Genomic DNA, 24,375 nt, shown 5'->3' with positions numbered 1-24,375 from the left:
CCTTTCTCTCCAGTGGCCAGCATCCAGAAGCTCCCGGCGGCCTCCGTGCTGACAGACATCAACTTCCCCATGAAGGGACGGAAAGGGATGGTGGATTGGGCCCGGAACTCCGAAGACAGGGTTGTGATTCCCAAGAGCATTTTCAGCCCTGTGTCTTCAAAAGGTGAACCTGGGAGACTGGGCTTTGGACAGAGCAATTCTGAGTGTGATTCCTGGCAGTCAGTCAGCAGAAACCTATACACAGTAACCCTTGTGCCTGCAGTCGTGATCCCCGCTCACACTGGGCTCGTAAACATCCACACTTATGGAGGGAAAGAAAGCCACCATTAAAGTAAGAGAACTGTGACAAAAATGCAAAGCGTTGACCAGAGAGAGCTTCACCTGGTCAACTTCAAAACTGACATTTGTAACCCAGGATAAAAAATAGGACTTTATCCATTGGCGGTGGCTCATACCTGTAATCCTGGATGCTCAGAGGCTGAGATTCTGAGGATTATGGTTGAAGGCCAACCTGGGCAGATAAATCTGAAAGACTTTTATCTCCAATAAACCATAAAAAATCTGAATTGGAGATGTAGCTCAAGTGGTAGAGCACCAGCCTTGAGCCAAAGAAAGTAAGGGATTGTGCCCACATCCTGAGTTCAAGCACAAGACCAGTAATCACACACACACACACACACACACACACACACACACACACACACACACACGTGCCTACATATATACATGCATACCCATGCATATACATGTATATACACACTATATAAGTATATTCATCCATACATACACATATCACATATATATATATATATACTTGTATATAAACTTGAGATATTGAAGCATGTTTTGTTTTCACACAAGGTCAGTTTTCTTTCTGTCTCACACTAAAATTTTCTTTAGTTTGCAGACATGATTTTATCACATTACAATGCCTTTAATAGAAATAAGTTTTATTACCCTCTTTGGTCTTAAGCAGCCTCTAGTATCAGTGGCTTTTTCCAGGAGTGAATTGATGATCTTATATCCTCATTTTGGGGATTTCCGACCTTAGAATTTAATGCTACAGAACACACTTGGTGCTTTACCCTGTTATCATGGGGAAATTAAATCCTCTCAGTGCAAGTGGAGAAACTTCTCATCCCATTGGGTCCCAGTGGGCATCACCGGCCTCCTTCTCACTGCTGCCATGAGTGAGCGGAGGTCCTGGCTGCTCTGTCTGCTGGGAGAGGGGTGAGATCTGCTCTCTGGTGAGGGCATTGATAGGGGTCCCTGGGGAGCCCAGGTCTTCTTCCTGAGTCGCCTGGGTCTGGCCAGGTCTGCTCCATGCCCTCATCTTGGCATGTACAAATAAAGTTCGTAAGGCAGTATTTTTCTTGATGTTTAAGAAATGCCTTATATTTTGTCTTTCAGAATTAGATGAATCATCTGTGTTTGTTCTTGGAGCTGTCCTATACAAAAACTTAGATCTAATTTTACCTACTTTGAGGTAAGCTACAAAGGAATAATCTTTGTCTATTATTTGAGATGTTTATTGTAGTTATTCTGTGAAAGCAGTTGAGCAAGCTTTGGTACTACAGTGGGCTTATTCTTCATGAAATAGAAAATACCAATCTAATGCACAAGTTTTTCGTGTACTACGCATTTTGAAACAATTAGAAAAGACCATTTTGTTGCCTGATTATAGCCCTGCAATGCTTTGGTAACTAATCATGGTTTGCCCGAAGATCAGCAGGAAGGGAAAGGGGACCCTTGGCCTCCTGGCACAGAAGTGGTTACTGTAACATGAATCCACTTGATGACACTGCTCATTAGCATCAGATGATCGCTGTGGTAGCTGGGAAACATGGTTCTAGTCTCAGCTTACACAGGACCTCCATTTGCTTCAAAACAACATTTTAGCAACTACCAGATTAAGGAAAGAAATGTAGCCTATTCTGACAGTCCTGTTTGAAAGCCAGTTCAAGCAGAAAAGTTCCTGAGGTGCTCATCTCCAGTTAATCACCAAAAGGCAAAAGATGTATGGTTCAGGGGTGGAGCACCAGCCTTGAGTGAAAATGCCAAGCAAGAGCTCGAGGTCGGACTCAAGCCCCAGCGGCAGTGCGCACGCACGCACACACACACACACACACACACACACACACACACACCACACACACACACACACACACACACACACACACACACAAGCACCTCCCAAACCCATGGAGCGCACATCATAATTCATAAAATTTATTCATGCCAGTTGCCTGTGGTTTACTCCTGTAACTTTCTGAGGATCGTGGTTCAAAGCCAACCCCAGGCGGGAAAGGCCCAGGGTGTTCTTGTGGCCTGTTAACCATCAAAGGCAGGAAGCAGAGAGGTGACTCAGTCACTAGAGCACCAGCCTGGAGCAGACACAGCACCTAGGCCTTGAGTTCAAGACCCAGTACCATCCACAGAAATAAAACAAAAAATAAAAACACAAACTAACAAAACAAATAAGCCAACAATCAAAACCAAAGCTCACAGTGTGTTCACAGGGGTCCTGCCATTCTGTGTCTTACAGGCTGGCAGGGAGCTATGATGGATAAGATTGCTCAAATGAAGTTAGCCCATCCCAGTGGGGGTTCACGTACATGAAGCTTATCCATTTATTTAAAGCTTATATATTTGTGTAAAGGTTTTCAGAATTCTAGGTTCTGGTTAGTGACATAAAACCAGGGGGCTTGTGTTTCCATTTCAACCTAACAAGACTAAAATTTCATAACTGTCTTCTTACTCAGCATTTAGCTGAACTCTCTTCAACTGTAAGCTCGAAGAAACTTTACCAGCTACATTCGCATTATTTGCTCATGAGAACTATAGTAGATGCAAATATATCATGTTTCAGATGATCAGTTTACCTCTAGATATCTAATGAAGTTGTATGAGTCTTTTTCGGTAAAACCTCCCAGAACAAACAGGATATTTCAGGTTTCATAAATCCATGCCAAGGTAATTGGAAATTTATCTAGGGATAACAGCATATATATAGATCTAGATACATGACATTTAATTAGTGTTTCAGCTTTTAATCTTCTAAGAGATGCTTGTCATTTATACTGCATTCATAGATTGATGAGCCCCTCCTGGGCTGGTTAATGAGCCCAACAAACAACAGCCTGGGATTCCATGTCTCCCGACCCTCTGCACCACTGCAAACCAGTTCAGCTGTGCCTGCAGACCACATGACAGTGTAGGGGTTTGACTTACAAGTTATTTCCAACGTCAGAAATTCTAGCTGTACTACAGACAGTTTCTACACATTCTTTAAACTCAACCCCTTCTTAATGTTTGCTAGCCATTAGAAAGTTGCCCTGACATTGTGGCTTACGCTTGCCATGTTAGCCACAAAAGAAGCTGAGGCCTGAGGAGCAGCGCTGGCCTGGAAAGATAAACCAGAGAACTCTAATCTCTATTAACCAGAAAAAAAAATGCTCAAGGGGTAGAGCGCCAGCCTCGAGTGGAACAGCTAAAAGACAGCACTGCACCCCTGACTTCAAGGCCTAGTATCAGCACCAAACCAAAACAAAGCAAAAGATTAATTTAAAAAGATTAATGTTTCTATTATAAATGTATTTGGAAACATAGGAATCAAATCTTAAAGAATAAGTTGAATTTTCTCCACCCTTTAAATAGCACCACCTAGTTTTCAGTGTTTCAGATAGCACCACAAATCTTACGGACAGGCAAGGACTTAATTACTTTACTGATGAAATCCAGTCTGCTGTGAGCTCTGCTATCCTAGCGGGAAATCCCAGCCCAGCCAGCCATGCTATCCCAGAGCCACAAGTGGCAGCTTCAAGCCAACTACTCACTCATGTGAATTTTAACTTGATGGCATACGATGAAGGGAATTGTGCAGAGCACACACTTTTTTTCAAAAGGGTGTCATTGCATAATGTAAGTTTGCTTATTTTTTCTTTATTAAGCATTTACTACTGTCATAAACTTTTCAAAGAACTGGATAAAAAGTTTGACATTCAGGGTGTGTTTGTTCAACATATATGCCTTGAGCACTAAAACATGCCAAGAATGATGGAGATGAGGGTACATAAATGAGAATACCATTCTTGCCTTCACTGGTCTTAGAACCTTCAAGAAGGAGGCATGTACAGAAATGATGGATGCTGTGATACAATTGTGCACCCTGCTTTGGGGTGGCAGGTGACAGGGGCCAACACCTAGGTGAGGTGAGCATACTGTTAATGAATTGACACGTGTTTTCCTGGTTAAACTCAACAAACCTTGTGCTCCAGATGCCATGGTACAGGGCCCTTCCCTCGGCCCCTGGGCAGCCGAGGTGCTGCGCTCCAGACAGGCCTCTCTCTCTCCACCTGGGTCTACTGCCAAGTTACTGGCCACAGCCTGGGCACAGAGAAGCTCACACATAGCTTGGCGCTCTTGCTAATTCTACACAGAACAGCCACATCCATGGCTTCCAATCATTTAGCTACTTAGATAATTGAAAAAAAGAATATCTTTGTGCTGTAAAAACAGCCTGCTGCATTAGCAGTGCTGAGTTTATTCATAGCAGGGAGGATGGACTAGGGGAGCAGAGGGAGTGAAAAGGATCCATAGATAACAAGCAATACATGTGCATGCACACGCAGCCCTCCCAGGACATGCACCTGAACTCACACTCATGCACAGGAGGGTGTGCACCTGAGCTCACACACATAAAGGCTCCCTAGTTCATGAGGGTGCTCTGAATTCACACTCATGCAACAGGAAAGTGCACCCAAGCTCACATGCATGTACAAGAGCGTGCACCTGAGCTCCTGCTCTTGCAGCCTCCCCAGGATGGGAGCATGCACCCGAGGTCACATGCATTCACAGGAACATGCACCCAAGCTCACATGCACACAGCCTCCCCAGAATGGGAACATGCACTGGAACTCATGTGCAGATTCCCGAGCTCACGTGCATTCACAGGAACATGCACCGAGCTCATACTCATGTAACCTCCCCAGGACAGCAGCATGCACCTGGGCATCCAGTACCATTTGGCCTGGCCATGGTGCATTTCTTCAGCCTGAGTATTTCTGGTGGTGTCACACAAACACAGTCTCCAGTCTTCAAGCTCTAGACACATTGCCACCATCGCAGGAGGACTATGACCCAACCAATATGATAGCCCTCCAGCGCCATCTTCCAGCTGTCTCCATTTATACCACTGGCTCCTTGACCACCTTCACCTTCAGGGTAACACAGTGGCAGAGAACCCAGCTAAGAGAGCCCCCTTTCTCCAGACTGCAGCTGCTGCCAGCGGGGTTGTTTGGGAGGGCTGGAGGGCTGGCAGGTGACACTTCCTGCAGGGGCCGCTTCCCAAAGGGAACAACACGTGCAAGTCTTTTCACCTGCTGCGTGCTTCCTGGTGTTCCTGCATACACGAGGCAAGGATTCACAGCAACCGGGAAAATGTGATTCCAGCACTCATCAATCACTGCTCACTGTTCTAAAGCCCAGTTAAGGAAGGACAGGTGTCAAATATTATCCAAACTTCAGGAAACATTATTGTAACATACGGAGGAGCCGCCCAGTGCGCGCTCAGGAGGCTGGATCTGAGAACTGAGGTTTGAAGTCAGTGGGGGCAGGAAGATCCATGAGGTTCTCATCGCCATTTAACTAGCAAAAGCTCAAAGTGGAGATGTGGATCAAAGAGTAGAGAATCACCTCTGAGAGAAAAATACTGAGGGACAATACCCATGCCCTGAGTTCCAGCCCCCATCACCAGCACAGAAAAAGAAAAAGAAAAGGAAGGAAGGAAGGAAGGAAGGAAGGAAGGAAGGAAGGAAGGAAGGAAGGAAGAAAGGAAGGAGAGGAGAGGTAATTGAAATCCATGCTCCATGGATTTCCTCTATCAGGTTTTCAGGCCTTGTGTGGCCTGGTCATCTCAGACAGCAGCATGGCCAGCAGCCAAGCATGAGCACTGCTGCCACACAGCCCGCTGTCCTGGGCACTCACCTGAGGCATGGAGCTCAAGTTCCCCTGGGGGCTGTGTGGAGTCACCACGAAAGCCAACCCCAGGCCTCAGCCAGAGTGTGCTTAACTGGAGAACCATAGCTGATCACCAGGTGCTCCTACTGTGCAACAGTATTTGGTTATTTGAAATTGGATAGGGAAGGGGGGAAAACAAGATGAGGGGTGGGGAGGGGAAGGGAAATGGGGACCAAGACATGAGAAAGGGTATCAATGTATGGGAATTAATGCACCTTCTATCTGGTGAATATAATGTAACCCTTCTATTAATTACAATAAAAAATATATGAAAAAAAGATGAAATGTAGAGATCAAAGAAACTCCCAGAGTTAAGTCAGAGGCAGGATTTCATTAACAGCAATTTAGAATTTAGGGCGACAGGCGTTTCATGGAGGAGAGAAGTCAGTATGCAACACCACTTGGGGGCCATACATTGTCTCTCATCTGTGGCACTGGTTACCTGGCAGAAGCCAGTGGTCGGAGTATGAAGCAGTACTCATTAATTATGTGTAAACAACGCCTTGCCAAAGCAATGAGAGCACGAATAGTTACGGATTCTTGGATATCTGATAGGAATTCCCCACACTAGCATCTGCCCTTGGAAGAGCAAATAATTTATTTCGAATTAACCAAGAAGGAAGAAGGAAGAGTACACTCACTTTTCCACCTGCACAGAACCCTGGTGAAATCTCCCAGTTGCTAAGTACTTGGGATCTGCAGCGTTTTAGATATTTGGGTGGAATAAGAAGGCTTGCACACACACGTGTGTGTATAGAGAATGGCCATGTGTAAGTGTGATTACACATAAGCTGTGTGACTGCAGTTGTGTGTGATAGGAAGCTCCCGTGGTCACGTTCCCGGAGCTGAGAGGCAGCCGGGGTGTGGGCCACGGCAGACCAGCCACGGCAGGTTTATTTCTGTTTTCACTCGGCTTCGTTTCATCTTCTTTAACATCCCAATTTTTTTTGTATCTTTCTGCACTGTGAAATAGTAGGGGAAAACAAAAAAGACTAAAAGCAAACTAACCAGAAAGCACTCAGACGAAGAAGTACCTATTCTCCAGTGTGTGAGATCCCGAGATAATGAGCTCTGTTTGCTCTGACTGTCTGACGGTTCTGACTCACAACCCAGCACTAGTGTGGTATGTGAGTGCTGGAACTGAGGCTTGAACTCAGGGCCTTGCACTCTTGCTGGGACTTTTCTGCGCAAGACTAATGATCTCCTGTTGAGCAACAGCTCCACATCAGGCTTTTTGCAGGTTAAATGGAAATAAGAGTCTCTGATTTCTTTGCCCTGGGATTACAGGCATGAGCCACAGAGCCTGCTATCATCTAATTACTCTTGTAGTTTAATGTAAGTAATCAGAGGCCGAGTGGATGCTTTTAAAACTTTTTCTCTGGGTGTAAAATGGAAAAAAAATGCCTTTAGGTCTCTCCGAATGCTCCAGCTCCAGGTGCTTTTGTGAGGTAGCACATGGTGTGTGAGTGCACACGCCTGTAATGGTGCACAGATGCTGTAGGGCATGTTTAATGTGTTGTCACCCCAGCAGGAGCTGGGTGGTATGACACAGTCCTCCTCAGCCACTCCTGCCTGCTTCTAATCAGTGTTGTTCTGTTTCAGAAATTACACCGTTGTCAACTCCAAAGTCATCGTGGTGACAATCAGGCCTGAACCCAAAGCCACAGACTGGTTTCTGGAGATAGAGCTGGCTCACCTGGCTAATGTAAGTGACCTGTGCATGCCCTGAGCTGCCTACAGGGCCACCTTAGCCCCAAGACTGGAGCCCAGCTCTGGGAGTTTGCAGCTGAAAATGAAGTGAGCTCATATGCGCTCCTGTCTCACACGGAAGCTCACAGACACATGAGGCTTTTGTGTTTGTTTAAACTGACCTCATTTTACCTGGGATGGTAGTGAATGAGTGGTTTCTTTATCAGTTTGCTTATCTTTACCAGGCTGTGTGTTTGACCCCAGGAACTGGGATGTAGTGAGAAGTGATCTTATCCTCTAATGGGAAGTCTGGTGTAAGAATGCCCTTCTGTGAGGGCATACAGTAGGAGAAATTAGCATCATAGTTCAAAAGGGACTGATTCAGCCGGTGCCATAGCTCACACCCATAACTCCAGCCATTCAGAAGGCTGAGATCTGCCTCACGGTTTGAAACTAGCCCAGGAAGCAAATCCCAGAGACTCTTATCAACAACTAACCAGCAAAAAGCCAGAAGTGTAGTTGTGGCTTAAGTGGTAGAACTCAAGTCTCCAGCACAAAAGCCAAGGGACAGCACCAGGCCCATAGTTGAAGTCCCAGGATCTACGTGTGTTTGTGTGTGTGTGTGTGTGTGTGTACATGTGCGCGCGCGCACACACACACACATACATGCACACACACAAGGGAGTTAATTATGTTTCACACACAGGTATTTTTTGCTGTCCCTCACAAAGTCTCTACAAAGTTGTTTTCCATGTAAGAGCCAACAGTGATTGAGTCATTTTTGGGAGTTTGAATAGTTAGCAAGAGAATTTAAGTTCACATCCTGTGGGCTCCAGTGTATATCTAATTTCTACTATTGTCTATTTTCTGATTCCTGGAAGAACTCAACCTTGGTTTTTCTGGGAAAGGACAGTCCTCTTCCTGGGAACCAGTTCTCACTAAAATGCTGCAGGCTTCCAAGAGTATTTAATGAAAATGATAAATCTGTCTAGAATAACATTGAAATGTTGCAATTAATATTTAAACCATTACACTATTTACAGTTTTCCCAAATGTGAGCATTTGGTTCTGCCTGATGCCCGGCTTGCTCTGAGCCTTCCCAGCCCTACCTGCCCCCCCCCAGGCTGCAAAGCCATGGCACATGGGAATGTTTGCTTTGGAATGCAGACTTGGGTGTGCATTCAGAATTCTTCATAACAATCTTCCTTTTACTTCTTTCCACTGTTGCTCACGAGAAGGTCTATGTAGTTCCAATCAGTAAAGTAGGAAGCGGTGTTAATTCCTTATCAGAATTACTGAGCAAGCTCTAGGCCGTCCGAACAGGTGCCTTTATAACCATGCCTTCAACCCATAAGACTAGAACATATTTTCTAAGCGTTTTAGTTGAAAATGAATTATAACTCTTACACTGAAAACATTTCTGTAAATAAACTTTTGAAAACTTTCCCAAATAATGAAGAAAACATTATTTATAATCTAAAAACATGTTAATTAGAGGACATTTTTTGATATGTTATAAAAGAGTAACCTCAAAAACCATGATGAAGCCATCTTACAACCTTAGTTCCAAACATTATTAAAAGTGAACTTGATTAGACTTCGAGCCTCACGTTTCTTTCCTGGGACTAAAAATTTGCTACATGATCTTTTTAAAATGGTAAACCATACACAGAAAATTATTTTCTATGGGGAGGAATGGTCAGTCAACACACTTTACGGGGGACAGCAGGACAGCATGTGAGGGTGGGAGATGAGCCAGACACAGGTGAAGAACTGAGGATCTTGGTTCTAAACCAGCCTGGGCAGAATCTCTCTAAGACACCGATCTCCAACTAACTAGTAAAAAGCAGAAGTGGAATTATGATTCAACTGCTAGAGAGCCACTCTTTAGCAAAAAAGACAAAAGAGAGCAAGGCATGAAGCCCTTAGTCCAAATCCTAGTATGTACACACACATACACACACACACACACACACACACACACACACACACCTGCACACACATAGATAGTGAGACAGTGGCCTCAAGTAACTTAGAACTTGTTTCTGTGTCATGATGGCATTGTCTGCCATCCACCATTGAAGGTGTGGATTAGACGAGGCAGAGCTGGAGGAGGAGAAAGGGGCAGCATCACCCTTGTCACAGCCCTGTCACCTGCAGGGCAGCCCCTGCTGCCATACCACTCCTCTATCCTGGACTCTGGACCTCCAGGGCTCAGTGCAGAGTGAGCAATGCAGGGATTTGATTCACTGTGGAGCTGGCAAAGCTTATGATACCACTTACATTTATATTACTACCCAGATCTCATTTGGCAAAACATTTGCCGGTTCCATGAAGATATCGATATGTGACTGATTAGCTTAATGTATATTAATATTCATCAGCTACTCATATAAAGGCATTTTTATACACTGACACTAGTTTGTTTCCATTTCTAAGATAACCAAAACATAGCTGACAGTAAAATATGCTTTGTGTTGAAAGTAAAGGGATTGTGTGTCTGTGTGTGTATGCATGTGTTTATGTGTTTGTGAGTACTGGGGTTTACACCCAGGGCCTAGGTGCTGTGCCTTAACTTTTTCACTCAAGGTTGGCATTCTACTACTTGAGCCACAGCTCCACTTCTGACATTTTCCCAGTTAATTAGAGATAAAGTTCTCAAGAACTTTTCTGCACGTACAGACTTCAAGCTTTGATTCTCAGAGCTAAGCCTCCTAAGTAGCTGGGATTGCAGGCATGAGCCACTGGTGCCTGGTAAGAAATTATATCTTACATAAGAAGCTAAAACTTCACAATACACCACACACAGGCATGTGCGGGCGTGCGTGTGCGCACACACTCACACACACACACGCACACACACACACGCACACACACACACCCCAGTACTGTTTTTGAAAGTTTAGATACAACGTATCTTTAATTCCTTATCTGCCTGATTCAACAGTTTTCTCATCTGAAAACTGTCTGCTGTGCTTTCTAGAGCTCTGGATCACAGCAGTCAAACCCCATCTCTTTATGTGTCACATGAGGAAAAAGGAAGGCTAGGGATTAAAAATTAAGAGGGAGTCAAGGGAAAAGCCCATTAACATTGTATAAAGGAAAAGTGTTCTTTTTAAAAGCTTTTAACAAACAGCATTTACAGTATGTTCAATATAACAAAGGCCCTTGGGAGAGGATATGAGTAGGAAATAGAAAAACAATTCCAAATGGTATTTAGTAATGCCAGTTGACGTTTTCAGCAGCTGGGCAGTTAATTGCCAGGCAGACTTCTTGCTCAGTTTCCGTGACCTGTCATGAGTATCTGAGCCCAGCAGTCAGTGGCTTTTCAAGGAATATCAGATTTGCTTTACCCAGAAAAAGAAGTTTGTGTGTCATGTTTCTAATGTTATTTGCATGACATTTATACTTACACATTGTTATATCCTACAGTGTATAAAGATCATTATTTCATTGAAAACGATTATTGTAAACTAAGTGTAACAGAGCAGATATGTTTGCATGTGCACACACACACACACACACACACACACACACACACACACAGAGTGAAGATCCATTATGAGACAGCTTGGGCTTACCAGGTCTTTATAATGAGGATAACATTTTCATATTTAAAGCCAAGTTAGAAGAGCAGACAGTGAAAGCATTATGATTATCTCATGTTTTCTCGACTTTGAAAATGTATTATTCATCTAAGTAAAATGTCATGCTGCCATTCCTTCCATTTGGGTGGAGAGACAGCATGCATTTTGCTGACCTGTCGGTTAACCTAGCCCTGAAAAGAAAACAGCTTCTCTCTGGGCAGCATACTCAGTGCTACGTCTGTTCTTCGGAGCTATGATCCAAACATCCTGCCTGCTGGTGGCTCCCAAAACGTCGTGTGCACCAAAATCTCACAAGACTCTGGCTCCAGAGCTATTTTCTTTGCCATACTTATTTATTATGTTACCAGGGTTAAGCTAACAAAGTAGGCAATTTGACATATATGTATGTATAACAGACAGATAGATAGGTAGACAGACAGACACACAGACACACAGACACACAGACAGACAGGAGTCCCAGGCCCTCACCTTTGTAGATCCAGTAGAGAACAGGGGATAGGTGCAGTGCTGGTTAGCTTTCCACCCCCAGCATGGAACCTCTCATCCATCAGTGTTTTCATGACCAGTAAGGGCTAGCAGCCTGTAGAAGTAAAACAGTGCTTGGCAAGAACGGAAGTAGGCCAGCTACACATCTGTAATTTGTATCCCTTTACGTTATAAATTTTAATTTGCTTCATGTCTAAATTTTATTTTATTTTAGTCATTATATTTTGGTGCATGCACTGGGGTAGAACTCAATGCCTTGTTGCTCTCTCTGGGCTTTTTCGGCTTAACCTCTACCACTTGAGCTGCGCCTCCACTCCTGATTATTTTGCTGGCTCATTAAGAAGTCTCATGGGCTTTTCATGCAGCTCTTGTACTGCAGAGTAGCTGATGTCACAGATACGTATGAGCCTTCCAAGGGTACTGAGCCCTTACTTCTAAAATTGCCTTTCAACCTTGGTTCTTGTCCTTTGGGAGTGCCCTCTGCTGTCTCGGCAGCTGAACGAGCCCAGTCACCTTTCTAGAGAGATGTGGACACCAGCATGGCCTAGTGAAGGCACTCGCTCCTCCAGCAGTGGACCAAGGCTAGGCCTTGCACTCTCTTCCTTCTGGTCTCTTCTCTCCTGGGGAAGCATCCACCTCCCATCTCAACAGTTCAATCTCATCCATGCTACACAATGGAGAGTTTCCAAGACAGGCTTCTGAGTAAGTGTCTCTTTCTCAGAGCAGAAGTTAGCAAATATATATATATATATATATATATATATATATATATATATATATATATATACACACACACACACACACACACACACACACACACATTGCCAGTTCTAGGGCTTGAACTCAAGGCCCGAACACTGTCCTTGGGCTTTCTCGAGTCTTGAGCCTTACCACTTGAGCCTCAGTACCACGTCCAGCTTTTTTTTTCCTATGTATGTGGTACCGAGGAATCAAACCCTGGTCTTCGTGCATGGTAGGCAAGCACTTTACCACTACGTCAAACTCCCGGCTGCAAAGTTAGCAAATGTTTTGGCAAACGAGTAGTGGATATTTTAGATATAGGAGGCCAGTGATGTCCACCCCACACAAAGCAGTTGCAGACCAGTGCTCGTGTCTGTTCCCACAGAACCATACATAGGAAGACTAGACAGCAGGCCAGCTTCAGCCCACTGGCTGTGGGTTGTCCACACTCCGGTGGCAGCCCACATGTGGCTCTCATGTGACTGCATATCAAAAGGACACGCCACACGCATGCTACAGGCATGTTGTATGTGAAGAGGAAGCATGTGACGTCACTGTAGATAAGGACTGATTTCAGGAAGTTGTTTTAGTTATTTAAGTGGGCCAAGCTGAATCGCATGCGCCATTAAAACATAGGATCCAGCGGGTACCAGTGGCTCGCATCTATAATTCTAGCTACTTAGGAGGCTGAGACTGGAGGATTATTGTGCAGGCAGAAATGTCCATGAGACCCTAGCTCCAGTTAAGGGATGTGGGTCTCCCATGCCGTTGCTGTTTTCAGAGTGACAGCTGGAGAGACTGCAGTGAGCAGGACATGGATGCCAAAGCGCACAACAGCACCTCATTGCCAGCTTCAAGCCTGTGCAAGCCAGGGGCCACAAGCACATTTACCCCACCCCGAGAAGGAGTGCCACCTTGCCGGCACTCCGGTCTCAGCCTTTTGAAACTCCTGGCAGAGCCCAAGCCAAGCTCTGTGGATTTTTGCTGCACAGATGATAAATTCGTGTTCTATGTTTATGTTTCACACCAGTAATGGAAAACTCACATTGTGATGATGGAGGTGATCTTTTAGTGCCACGTGTGTGACCTTCTCCAGTGAAGATCCACTAGAACGTGGATGCTGTGGCTCAAGTACAATTGTACCGGCCCATGGGGCTTGGGTAGAGGGAGCAGCCATAGCAGGGGAAGCGAAGCTGGCTCCCAGGGGCCAGACCAGCAACTGTAGAGCATCAGCGGCAACCAGGAGAAGTGCCAAGTGCATGGTGCCAGTGCTCCTGCCCAGGTCGAGGTCTGCAGGTGCCAAGTGCTCAGGAGTAGCTCCCAGATGCTCCTCTGTGGGCAGACAGATGTCAGGGAGGAAATGTCACTGCCTAGACTCACTCTTCTCTCTGCTCAAGACTGCCACCCCCAGGATACACAGAACCCTCTGAAAATAAGAAAAGACCCACCCTGTGGGCCATGTGCAGTCCAGCTGTCCAAGCGTCTGCTTGTACAAGTCACTAAGGAACAAGCCCAGACTGGCTTTGAGATCAGAAGACCCACTGGTGTGTAGTGGGCGCCCACACCCGTGGAGCCATGGAATCGCATGCAATGAGATGGATGTTAAAGCAAGCATCTTTTGAAGGATACACATTTGAAAAAAAAAAGTCACTGATGTAGTCCAACATCTCATTGCTCCTTCTGTGACATGATCTTCATCTCAAGTAGTAAACGGTCAGGTTAGTGACACGTCTCAAGAATTGGAAAGGCACCCTGTGAGCACACACACAGCCTCATCTGGCCGGCGTGGGCCAGAGCTCCTGTAAATGCACACTCTCTCTGTGTGTTCTAATTACAGGCCACCAACTCCCTGAGAAGGAATTAATATGGACACACTTCTCCTGATGAAACACTGTTCTACATTTCCCATTTCCGAGCCTTGGCTACAGCATGCTCTCGGTCTTCCTCCTGTAGAACCTTCATGAACCAGTCACCATCATATCCGCAGATCAGGATATGATGGGCCTCCTCAGCACTCTCCTCACACTCCAGGATGGCCTCTTACCTCTCCTTACACACCAGGACGTCCTCAGTCCTCTCCTTATACACAGGACATCCTCAATCCTCTTCTTACTCACCAGACATCCTCAGTCCTCTCCTTACACTCCAGTGTCTGCCCATGTTCCCTTCAAAAGCAGTAACTCCGCTCCTCCCATGTGTCATTTAAATGTGAAAGCACAGAGCTGATTAACTAGAATGTTGAGAATCGGTGTAGAGAAGAATGTTCAGCAAACTCCCACTTACTACATTGTAGAATATCTTCAAGTTTATCACCTCATTGGACGATGAATTATACCTTCAGCAACTCTGTAGCTTTTGTCACTAGAAGACAATTTACTTTTTATAGTTCTTAGTTTTGTTTTGCCTTTTGGGGGGCTTTAAATTTTTTTATTCTAATGTATAGAGGGATTACAGTTAATTTGTCAGATAGTAGGTGCATTACTTCTCACACATTGATTGATACCCCTTCTCATATTTTTGTCCCCATTTCTCTCCCCATCCCCTCCCAATCATCTTGTTTTCCCACTTCCCTTCCAATTTCAAATAATCAAATAAATGTATATACAATATACCAGGTAACAAAGTCAGATTCAACAACAATATAAGATTAACCAAAGGGCAACAAAAGGGAAGAGAAATAAGATAATACATTAAGAACAACAATCACACAAGGTAAAGCTCTTGGTTCCCTATCCTGGAGATCCTTTCATTTAGTCTCATTCTATATGACCTTATGTATCTAAGTTTGCACTATTGTAATCCTCTGCTAGGAGAGTCCTAGATATGCACTAATTATTACTAATGAGGGAAACCATTGAGCCTATGTTCCTTTGGGAGAAGACACAATCTTAAGAGTATACAATCATCCTCTCTTGGGGACTGGAGGAGCATTAGGTTTGAATTTAGGGTCGTGTGCTTGGCAGGTAGGTGCTCTGCTTCTGGACCATGCCTCCAACACTAGCTTTAGAATAGAGTCTCAAGTCCACCTGGCTCCTGCCTCACCCGCAGTCCACCTGAGACGAGTCTCATGTCCCAGCATCCAGTGGCCTGTGGAGTTTCCTCTTGTGGATCATCTGTACAGGCTGGCCTGCAACTGTGACCTCCAACCCCAGCCAACCACGGAGACCGGCGAGTCACGTGGCACCTGGGCGTTGAGGGCACTGCTCCTGCAAACTGTCTTCCCCAGTTGGTCTCAGACTGTGGTCCTCTAGACTGTAGCCTTTGAGGAACCAGGATGGGCAGGAGGTGCGAGACACCAGCACCCAGCAAAGTCCCCTCTTTTGGACCAGCTTTTATTGACATGCCATAGGTTTGGCAGTGGAAATTGTTACAACTCGTGGTATATTTTTTTGCAGGTCAGTCATGTTAGAAATGTTCTAGAACCTCCAGAATCTATTCGCATGCTATAGTTGTGCTTGACAAATAATAAAAATCAGCCTTTGGGAGGGGAAATCAGGAGGAATAAGCTCAGCCAAATCTAGCTTTGGGTGTTTGGGTGTTGGAGTTTTGGGTTGCCTATTTGTGGTCTTTGGAGCTTGAGGGAGGGGCTGAGGTTAACATACCCAGTCTTCACCTGGTTATCTATGACTTAGAAAAGTACCCAGAGGCATACAGTTCCATTCACTAGTCTTTCCAACATCACTCTTGGAGAGGGGCTGAGGAGGGAAGAGGGGAAATCTGGAATGCTTTGGAGCTGGAGCAATGCCTGTTAAGGAGAAGTCACTGTCTTTCTTTGTATCCTTAGCATCCCATCTGCTTGTTCTGCTTGCTTTTATTTTAAGAGGACCATGCAAGTTGTAAGAAAATTACAATCATTCCAGATTAAAAATTCTCTATGCCTGGTGCTGGTAGCTCACTCCTGTAATCCTGTAATCTTGCCTATTCTGGAGGCTGTGATCTGAGATGGAGTGAAGGAAAAAAATAAGCAACAGCACCTAAGCCAGTGCTGGAGTTCAAGCTTCAGTACCTACATAAAAATATTAATCATTTATTATGATATGTGAAGACTAACCCTCTGAAAGTTTCAATAAAACCAAAAGACTAACCACATTTTTCCTTTTATATCTTTTGTTGTTGTTGTTGTTGTTTGATTTTGCTGGTCCTGGAGCTTGAATTCAAGGCCTGGGTGCTGTCCTTGGGCTTTTGTGTTCAAGGCTATTGATATGCCAAGTAAGCCATAGCTCCATTTCTGGCTTTTTAGTGGTTAACTGGAGATAAGAGTCTCAGGAAATTCCCTGCCTGCGTTGGCTTCAAACCACTCTCCTGAGACCTCAGCCTCCTGATTAGCTAGGCCTACATGCGTGAGCCACCGGCACCTGGCTGTATCTTCATTTCATTGACACATAATAATTATGACTATTTAAAGGATACAGAATAATAAACATGAAATGATTAACTAAGATTAATTAATATGTCCATCTCCTCACATGGTTTTAGTTACACAAGAATGAGCGTTAGTGAGCAATTGCATGGAATGCCACTCTAGTAAGTAATAATCTACTAGTGAATTGATTTCGAATGTGTTTTACCATATGATTTCTGCTGTCTTAAACAATAATTCTTCAAGTGTAGTGAGGGGTTATTGGAACGCACTTTGTTGCGTGTAATGAATCTTTGCAGCCCCCTTTTAATGGGCTTGTCAGTTGACTCTAGAGCAGGTCCAGAGTAAAGACCACAGACATTATGAAGGTAGCAAGTCTGTGGTCAGCACAGCACATGAATTGAACTTGCTCGAGGTCTATCAACACCTCCTCAGCTTTGAGAGCCTCGGCCACCATCTTCTGTGGTAATAAGGACTTCGTCTTGTCTCTTCTACTGTCATCAGATTCACTCAGATCTTTGCTCATATTTAAGCCTTTCTGGAGAAGCCTTCCCAGTGCATGGCACTTCCTGCCATCAGCTCCTCCAGCTGATAGACCCACGGTGTAACGGAGTCATGACACTCCTGACTGACCCTCCTCCCACACCCTGCTTCACCTCTGCCATGTCAATGTGGGGAGAGCCAGTGTCAGTGATGGCTCGCCCTGCACAGCAGGGCCTGGGAGGGGCCTGGGACATAATAACCTTTCCTACATAACTTTTTAATGTGCTTGGATATTAGGGCTTGAACTCAGGCCTGGGCATTGTCCTTTACCTTTGTTCATCAAGGCCAACTTGAGCCACTTGAGTTAGGGCTCCACAACTGGATTTTTGGTGGTTAATTGGAGATGAGTCTCCTGGTCTTTCCTGCCTAGGGTGACTTTGAATTTCGATCCTTAGATCACAGAATCCTGAGTAATTGGGATTACAGGTGTGAACCACCAGCTCCTGGCATGGTGTTCATTATATAACTTTTGCTTGAATGAGTAGATTCCTAGATGAGGTATTTAGATTGTCTTCCTAGATCTCTCTTCTGGCTTCTGTGCCCTGAGTATTGTGTCACAGTGCTTTGTATTTCAGGAATACCATAGGTAAAAAGACATAGGAAATAATTGTGAAAGGAGATAATAAATTCAGTTTTGAGTGATATTTGTAGACTCAGAGCTGGAGCTAGGAAAGATGTCTAGAACACTTTTTTTGAGTAATAAAGCAGAAAACATACACAAACCAAAAAAATAAAAGGAAAGAGAATGTATTCAGCAAGCTGATGACACATCCTACTATTAAATAAATACACAAGTTTGATCTGGAAAGAGAAGCACGAGGTAAAAGAAAATAGAAAATGGAGTTTAAGTGAAGATACTCTGAAAATTTGGGTCATGTTGAATTTTTAGAATACCTGAAATTGTGTCATTAAGAATGCTTAAATCAGGTTAAGCTGTGCTGTTATGAATAGACAGATGGATTGTTTCTTTGCCTTTTTGTTTATTTTGTCGAAAACATGTTTGGCAAGAACAACATATCTTTCCCCCAAATTTTTAAATACATGTGCTTTTTTTTAAATTCTTACTTTATTGTTTTACCTTTATACATTTAGATTTATAATACACTTGAGAATTGATTTTTTTGTTTTTCCTGTTTTGTTTTGTTTTTGCCAGTCCTGGGCTTGAGCTCAGGGCCTGAGCACTGTCCTTGATGAGCCTCAGCACCATTTCTGGCTTTTTTTTTCTATGTATGTGGTACTGAGGAATTGAACCCGGGTCTTCATGCATGCTAGGCAAGCACTCTACCACTAGGCCAAACTCCCGGCCTCAATACATGTGCTTTTAATATTTCAAGTGTTGATTATATTAATTATTCTCCTTTAGCCCATCTGCCTCATTTACCTGACAACTTCTGTGTTCTTGGATTTAATATGCTTCTTAAATCTGCTTGTGTATGTCAACCATCAACTTGCTTATTATCTGTTTGCCACTACACCTTTCCTCTAGTTATATTTTGTCGTGTTTTTGCTGGGACTTAAACTCAGTTTAGATTATTCATAGCAAGGCTTTGCTCTAAATGAGTTGGATGCTCTCTCTAATAGAACTTTAAAAATCTGTGTTCCAGGAAGTGAGGAATATGGAGAATGTGAGAGCTTGAAACCAACTAGATACGTTCACTGGTTAAAAGAAAGCCTTTGGAAGTAGAATAGAGTTTGTAGATATGTAAATCTTTATATTTGAAAATAATAGCAAGCTAGTTTCAAATGACAAAATGAGGCTAATGTGGTCAAATACGAGTAGCTCATGCCTAAAATTTTAACTGCTCACATCTGAGGATCACAGTTCAAAGCCAGTCTAGGTTGGAAGGACTATGAGACACTTAACCTCCAATGTACCACCAAGAAGCCAGAAATGGAGCTGTAGCTCAAGGGGTATAGCACCAGCTTGGAGCGAAATAGCTAAGAGATAGTGCTCAGGCCCTGAGTTCAAATCCTATTTTCCAGCACACCAAAATAAATAAATGAAGAATTTTAAGCCTACAACTCTAAAAATGAACAGTTAATGACATCTAGTTCTTCCAGAAAACACTAAACCTTACATAAACCAATATAATATGCTTCACTCTGATTTAAATATTACGGAATTTTGATCTTCTTAAATGAAATAATGCAGCGACCCAAGTTTTAAAGAAATGCCAATTACTTGAAAATCTGTCCATATATAGACTTAGGAGCACATGGAAAATTTTCTTCCAGTTTTCAGGAAGTCTTCAGCATAGTTCATGACATTGGAAGAGAGGCATTGTTTTCATAGGGTTTCCAAAGATGAATCAGTAAATATATAAGAGAGAATATGAAAAATTGTTTCTATTAAAAACAAATTGAGGTAGAATCTTGGCCATGGCTTGCAGCAAGATAGCTGCCATTGTCTGTGGACTCCACACAGTCCAGCCATGTTCACTCTTTTTCTGCTTCCTTCCAGGGTACTTTGAACCCGTACTGCGTGTTGTGGGACGACTCCAAAATGTAAGTGATGCGTGTTTTCTTGTGTTACTTGGGACTGAATAGTCAAAGCACGCTAAGCTTCCTCAGCCTTGGGCAGTGAGCAGGAAGATGATAAGTGGGTGGGGAGGTGTGCGCTGATCTCTCCCTGCTCCTCCTCCTCCAGTTTTGGGCGGCATGGAGGCATTCGTGTGCCATGAGGCCCCAGACAGGACTGAACTGCCAGGAGAGATTCCGTGCGCATGCTGGAAAAGTTCTGATAGTTCAGAACTGCCCAAGCCTAGCCCGGGTCCACTTTCAGTCCTGGTTTTGGAGCTTGGCTTTGCAAACTAAACAGCAGTCTCTGCCATCATTTGGCAGAAGCATTCCTTGCATGACCTTGAGCCTATTAGTAGAGTGATGGCATACTTGTAGGTTATACTGTTGTACAAACTGAGGAATACATTTATATTCATATATTTTATGTATTCATAGAGACAAAAGAAAATACTTGCCAGGTGCTGGTGGATCATGCTTATAATTCTAGCTACTCAGGAGCCATTCAAAGCCAGTTCAGGCAGGAAAGTTTATGAGACTCTTAACTCCAGTTAACCAACCAAAAGCTGCAGTTGAGATGTGGTTAACATAACATCAACCTAGAGGGATAAGTCTAAGGAAAAGTAACCAGGCCCTGAGTTCAAGTGCTAGCACTGACACAAGGAAAGAAGGAAGGAAGAAGGAGGAAGGGTCAGAGGGACAGAGAGAGGGAGGGATGAAGGGAGGAAGAGCATTCAAAAATGAGTAATTCTTTCATGATTATATTGTGGGTGTAATTGTGATATATCTGACCAAGTTCATCTCCTTGATAATTCTAAGATTTTAATGCATAAAGGGTAAGAAAAAAATCCATAGATAAGGATTAGACATCCCTACTATAATACTTTTGGCATGAATGAGAGATAAACTATTCACTGAATCCATTTCAGAAGCAGTGCTACAATGTTTGTGTGACTGGAATCCCATGTTGTTGGAGAGGTATATTTTCCGTGAATTTCCCCAATGTTGTTTACTCCAAAAGTGATCTCTGCCTGTGAGGTTGATGGTGTCACTGCTCTTCTCTCAACAAACTCGTAAACAGGAATTTGGAATTTGTAAGAAAGAAAGAAAGATCCCTGCAGCTTGCTGGTTATGTTTTTTGTTTCAGAACTGGTCTGGGAACTAGGGCTTTTTCTTTCAAAGCTAATGCTCTACCACTTGAGCCTCTGCTCTGCTGACAGCTTTCCCGTGGTTGACTGGAGATGAGAATCTTGTAGACGTTCCTGACATGACTTGCCTCAGTCCTCAATCTTCAGATCTCATCCTGAGTAGCTGGGATTATAGGCTTGAGCCAGAGGCGCCTGGCTAACTGATGTTTGTTTTCATCTACGAGCGTTGAGATTTGTTGTCTCCTTTGTGGCTTGCTGTGCTGCTGTCCTAGGAGGGAGCACAAGTCCTTCGATCTCCAAGGGACTCTGCTCATCCACAAAGAGTTGTGTGCTCTTCTACTTCTCCGGGATGGAGTGGAGTCAGAAGCAGCTGTCTGACTTCAGACGGACATTCACGGAACTATCTCTTTTACTTTGTTATGCTTGTTTCCACTTACTCAGGGCATCAATGCTTCTTATCAGTCTGCTTCTGTTATCTTTATTTCTGCCTTCTCAGGACATCTATTCTTCTATCAGTCATTCATTTGAAGACAAAGTTCATTCACCTCCCAGTATAACTCCAATCAGCTAACACGCAGCCTCGTTCTTCGGGGTGGGGAGGTCGTCATTCACTCTCTCTTCCCCCTCCCCTCTCCTGTCTCTCCATCCACTCTCTCTCTCTCTCTATGTCCACACTCTCCTCTCACATTTTACAAGTGTACCCTAAGAAAGGTCACTGACCCCATAGAAGTTCAGAGCAAATGCACCCCATCTTGCTGATGTGGGCGGCTGAGTTCCCCTCAGGAAATGAGCAAATGTGGAGTTCTTTCATATGGACTCATAGGAAAACAGCAGGAACAGAAATTAATTTTTTCACAATTATAACAAAAAGGAAACAAGTAAGTGAGAAGTTAGATTGGAGACTTTAGCACAGCTGCTCATGGAGGAGAGGGATGGGGCCGTGGGCCGAGGGCTGTGATGGGCTGTGGGTTGTGTTGGGATATGGATGGGGCTGTAGTGGGCTGTGGACTGTGATGGGAAGTAGATGGGGCTGTGGTGAATTGTGGGCTGTAGTGTGCTGTGGATGGGGCTGTAGTGGGCTGTGGTGGGCTGTGGATGGGGCTGTAGTGGGCTGTGGTGGGCTGTGGATGAGGCTGTAGTGGGCTGTGGTGGGCTGTGGATGGGGCTGTAGTGGGCTGTGGTGGGATGTGGATGGGGCTGTAGTGGACTGTGGTGGGCTGTGGATGGGGCTGTAGTGGGCTGTGGTGGGCTGTGGATGGGGCTGTAGTGGGCTGTGGTGGGATGTGGATGGGGCTGTAGTGGACTGTGGTGGGCTGTGGATGGGGCTCTAGTGGACTGTGGTGGGATGTGGATGGGGCTGTAGTGGACTGTGGTGGGCTGTGGATGGGGCTGTAGTGGACTGTGGTGGGATGTGGATGGGGCTGTAGTGGACTGTGGTGGGATGTGGATGGGGCTGTAGTGGGCAGTGGTGGGATGTGGATGGGGCTGTAGTAGACTGGTGGGATGTAGATGGGGCTGTAGTAGACTGTGGTGGGATGTGAATGGGGCTGTAGTACTGTGGCTGTGGTGGGATGTGGATGGGGCTGTAGTAGACTGTGGTGGGATGTGGATGGAGCTGTAGTACTGTGGCTGTGTTGGGATGTGGATGGGGCTGTAGTACTGTGGCTGTGGTGGGATGTGGATGGGGCTGTAGTGGGCTGTGGTGGGCTGTGGATGGGGCTGTAGTGGGCTGTGGTGGGATGTGGATGGGGCTGTAGTGGGCTGTGGTGAGATGTGGATGGGGCTGTAGTGGGCTGTGGTGGGCTGTGGATGAGGCTGTAGTGGGCTGTGGTGGGATGTGGATGGGGCTGTAGTGGGCTGTGGTGAGATGTGGATGGGGCTGTAGTGGGCTGTGGTGGGATGTGGATGGGGCTGTAGTGGGCTGTGGTGGGATGTGGATGGGGCTGTAGTGGGCTGTGGTGGGATGTGGATGGGGCTGTAGTGGGCTGTGGTGAGATGTGGATGGGGCTGTAGTGGGCTGTGGTGAGATGTGGATGGGGCTGTAGTGGGCTGTGGTGGGATGTGGATGGGGCTGTAGTGGGCTGTGGTGAGATGTGGATGGGGTTGTAGTGGGCTGTGGTGGGATGTGGATGGGGCTGTAGTGGACTGTGGTGGGATGTGGATGGGGCTGTAGTGGGCTGTGGTGAGATGTGGATGGGGCTGTAGTGGGCTGTGGTGGGATGTGGATGGGGCTGTAGTGGGCTGTAGGATTTGATGGGATGTGGATGTGGCTGTAGTAGGCTGTGGGCCGTGGTGGCATTTGGATGGGGCCGTGGGAGAGGCCCCGTGATGGTTTGTGGTCCAGGACCATGGGAAGCTGTGTGTTCAGGCAAATTCTGCATGTGGAATGTAAAGCTTGGTTTATGGAAGTGCGCAGGTGGATCTATGGAAAGTCTGCAAAGATGTAAGGGAAGGTGTGGCCATGGTTCTGAGGGGAAAACACCCCGACCTGAGTCCACAACCAATCTAGCCAGCCCCGATCCTCCACATACCATCTAGCTCCTCCTCACACTAGCCCCCCCCTCCTCACACCAACACACTCCTCCTCCTCACACCAGCCCTCTCCTCCTCACACCAGCCCTCTCCTCCTCACACCAGCCCCCTCCTCCTCACACCAGCCTGCTCCTCCTCCCTGCAGCCCGCTCCTCCTCACACCTCTTGGACTCTGTCTGTGTCCCAGCACAAGCTCCTGAGGGCATATTTGCTTTTCTAATGTTTTTCGTTGGAAGTTGAGGGCATAGCTGCTTTGGCTGGCACGTTGCAGCCTCTTTACAGTGAACGCATTCACGTCGTTACAGAGCAGCAAGTGTGGCTTCCTGTAGTTTTAGATGCTAGGACTCCAGACCTTTCCCCTGTCCTTTTTGGCCCAATGACTTCTCAAGTTAAATGAAAGTACCTCATGCTTTTTTTCCCCTTCATTATATTCACAGCAACAAAATAAAAATATCAGGCCTCATTAAAACATTAATCCACACATGTGGGGAATGAAGTGAAGCCAGGTGCAGTGGCTCACACGTGTAACCCTAGCTACTCAGGAGGCTGAGTTCTGAGGATCAAGGTTCAAAGCCAGCCCATGCACAAAAGGACCCAAGACTCTTATCTCCAATTAACCTCTGGAATATGGGAAGTGGGGCTTCACTCAGGGTAGGGAGGTAGCCTTGAGCTGAAAAGCTCAGGGACAGCCCCATGACCCGCATACACACAAAAAAGTGAGAAATTTGATGTG

The 24,375-nt window shown here is 45.2% G+C and overlaps 1 protein-coding gene across 2 annotated transcripts in view; it reads left to right on the top strand.

The window, feature by feature from the left end:
* Window positions 1–24,375, top strand: part of Adgrb3 (adhesion G protein-coupled receptor B3) — a 466,475-nt gene that overhangs the window by 252,266 nt on the left and 189,834 nt on the right. For both annotated transcript variants that reach the window (XM_090338496.1, XM_090338497.1), the window contains exons 13-16: window positions 14–163; window positions 1,411–1,486; window positions 7,621–7,723; window positions 19,907–19,950. In XM_090338496.1, coding sequence (XP_090194622.1) covers window positions 14–163; window positions 1,411–1,486; window positions 7,621–7,723; window positions 19,907–19,950 — 373 coding nt within the window. The remainder of the gene's footprint in view (window positions 1–13; window positions 164–1,410; window positions 1,487–7,620; window positions 7,724–19,906; window positions 19,951–24,375) is intronic.

The sequence above is a fragment of the Megascapheus bottae genome, chromosome 8 (genome assembly GCF_031878675.1).
Source record: "Megascapheus bottae isolate mThoBot1 chromosome 8, mThoBot2.hap1, whole genome shotgun sequence".
NCBI lineage: Eukaryota > Metazoa > Chordata > Mammalia > Rodentia > Geomyidae > Megascapheus > Megascapheus bottae.
This window is presented reverse-complemented; position numbering and strand designations above follow the sequence as displayed.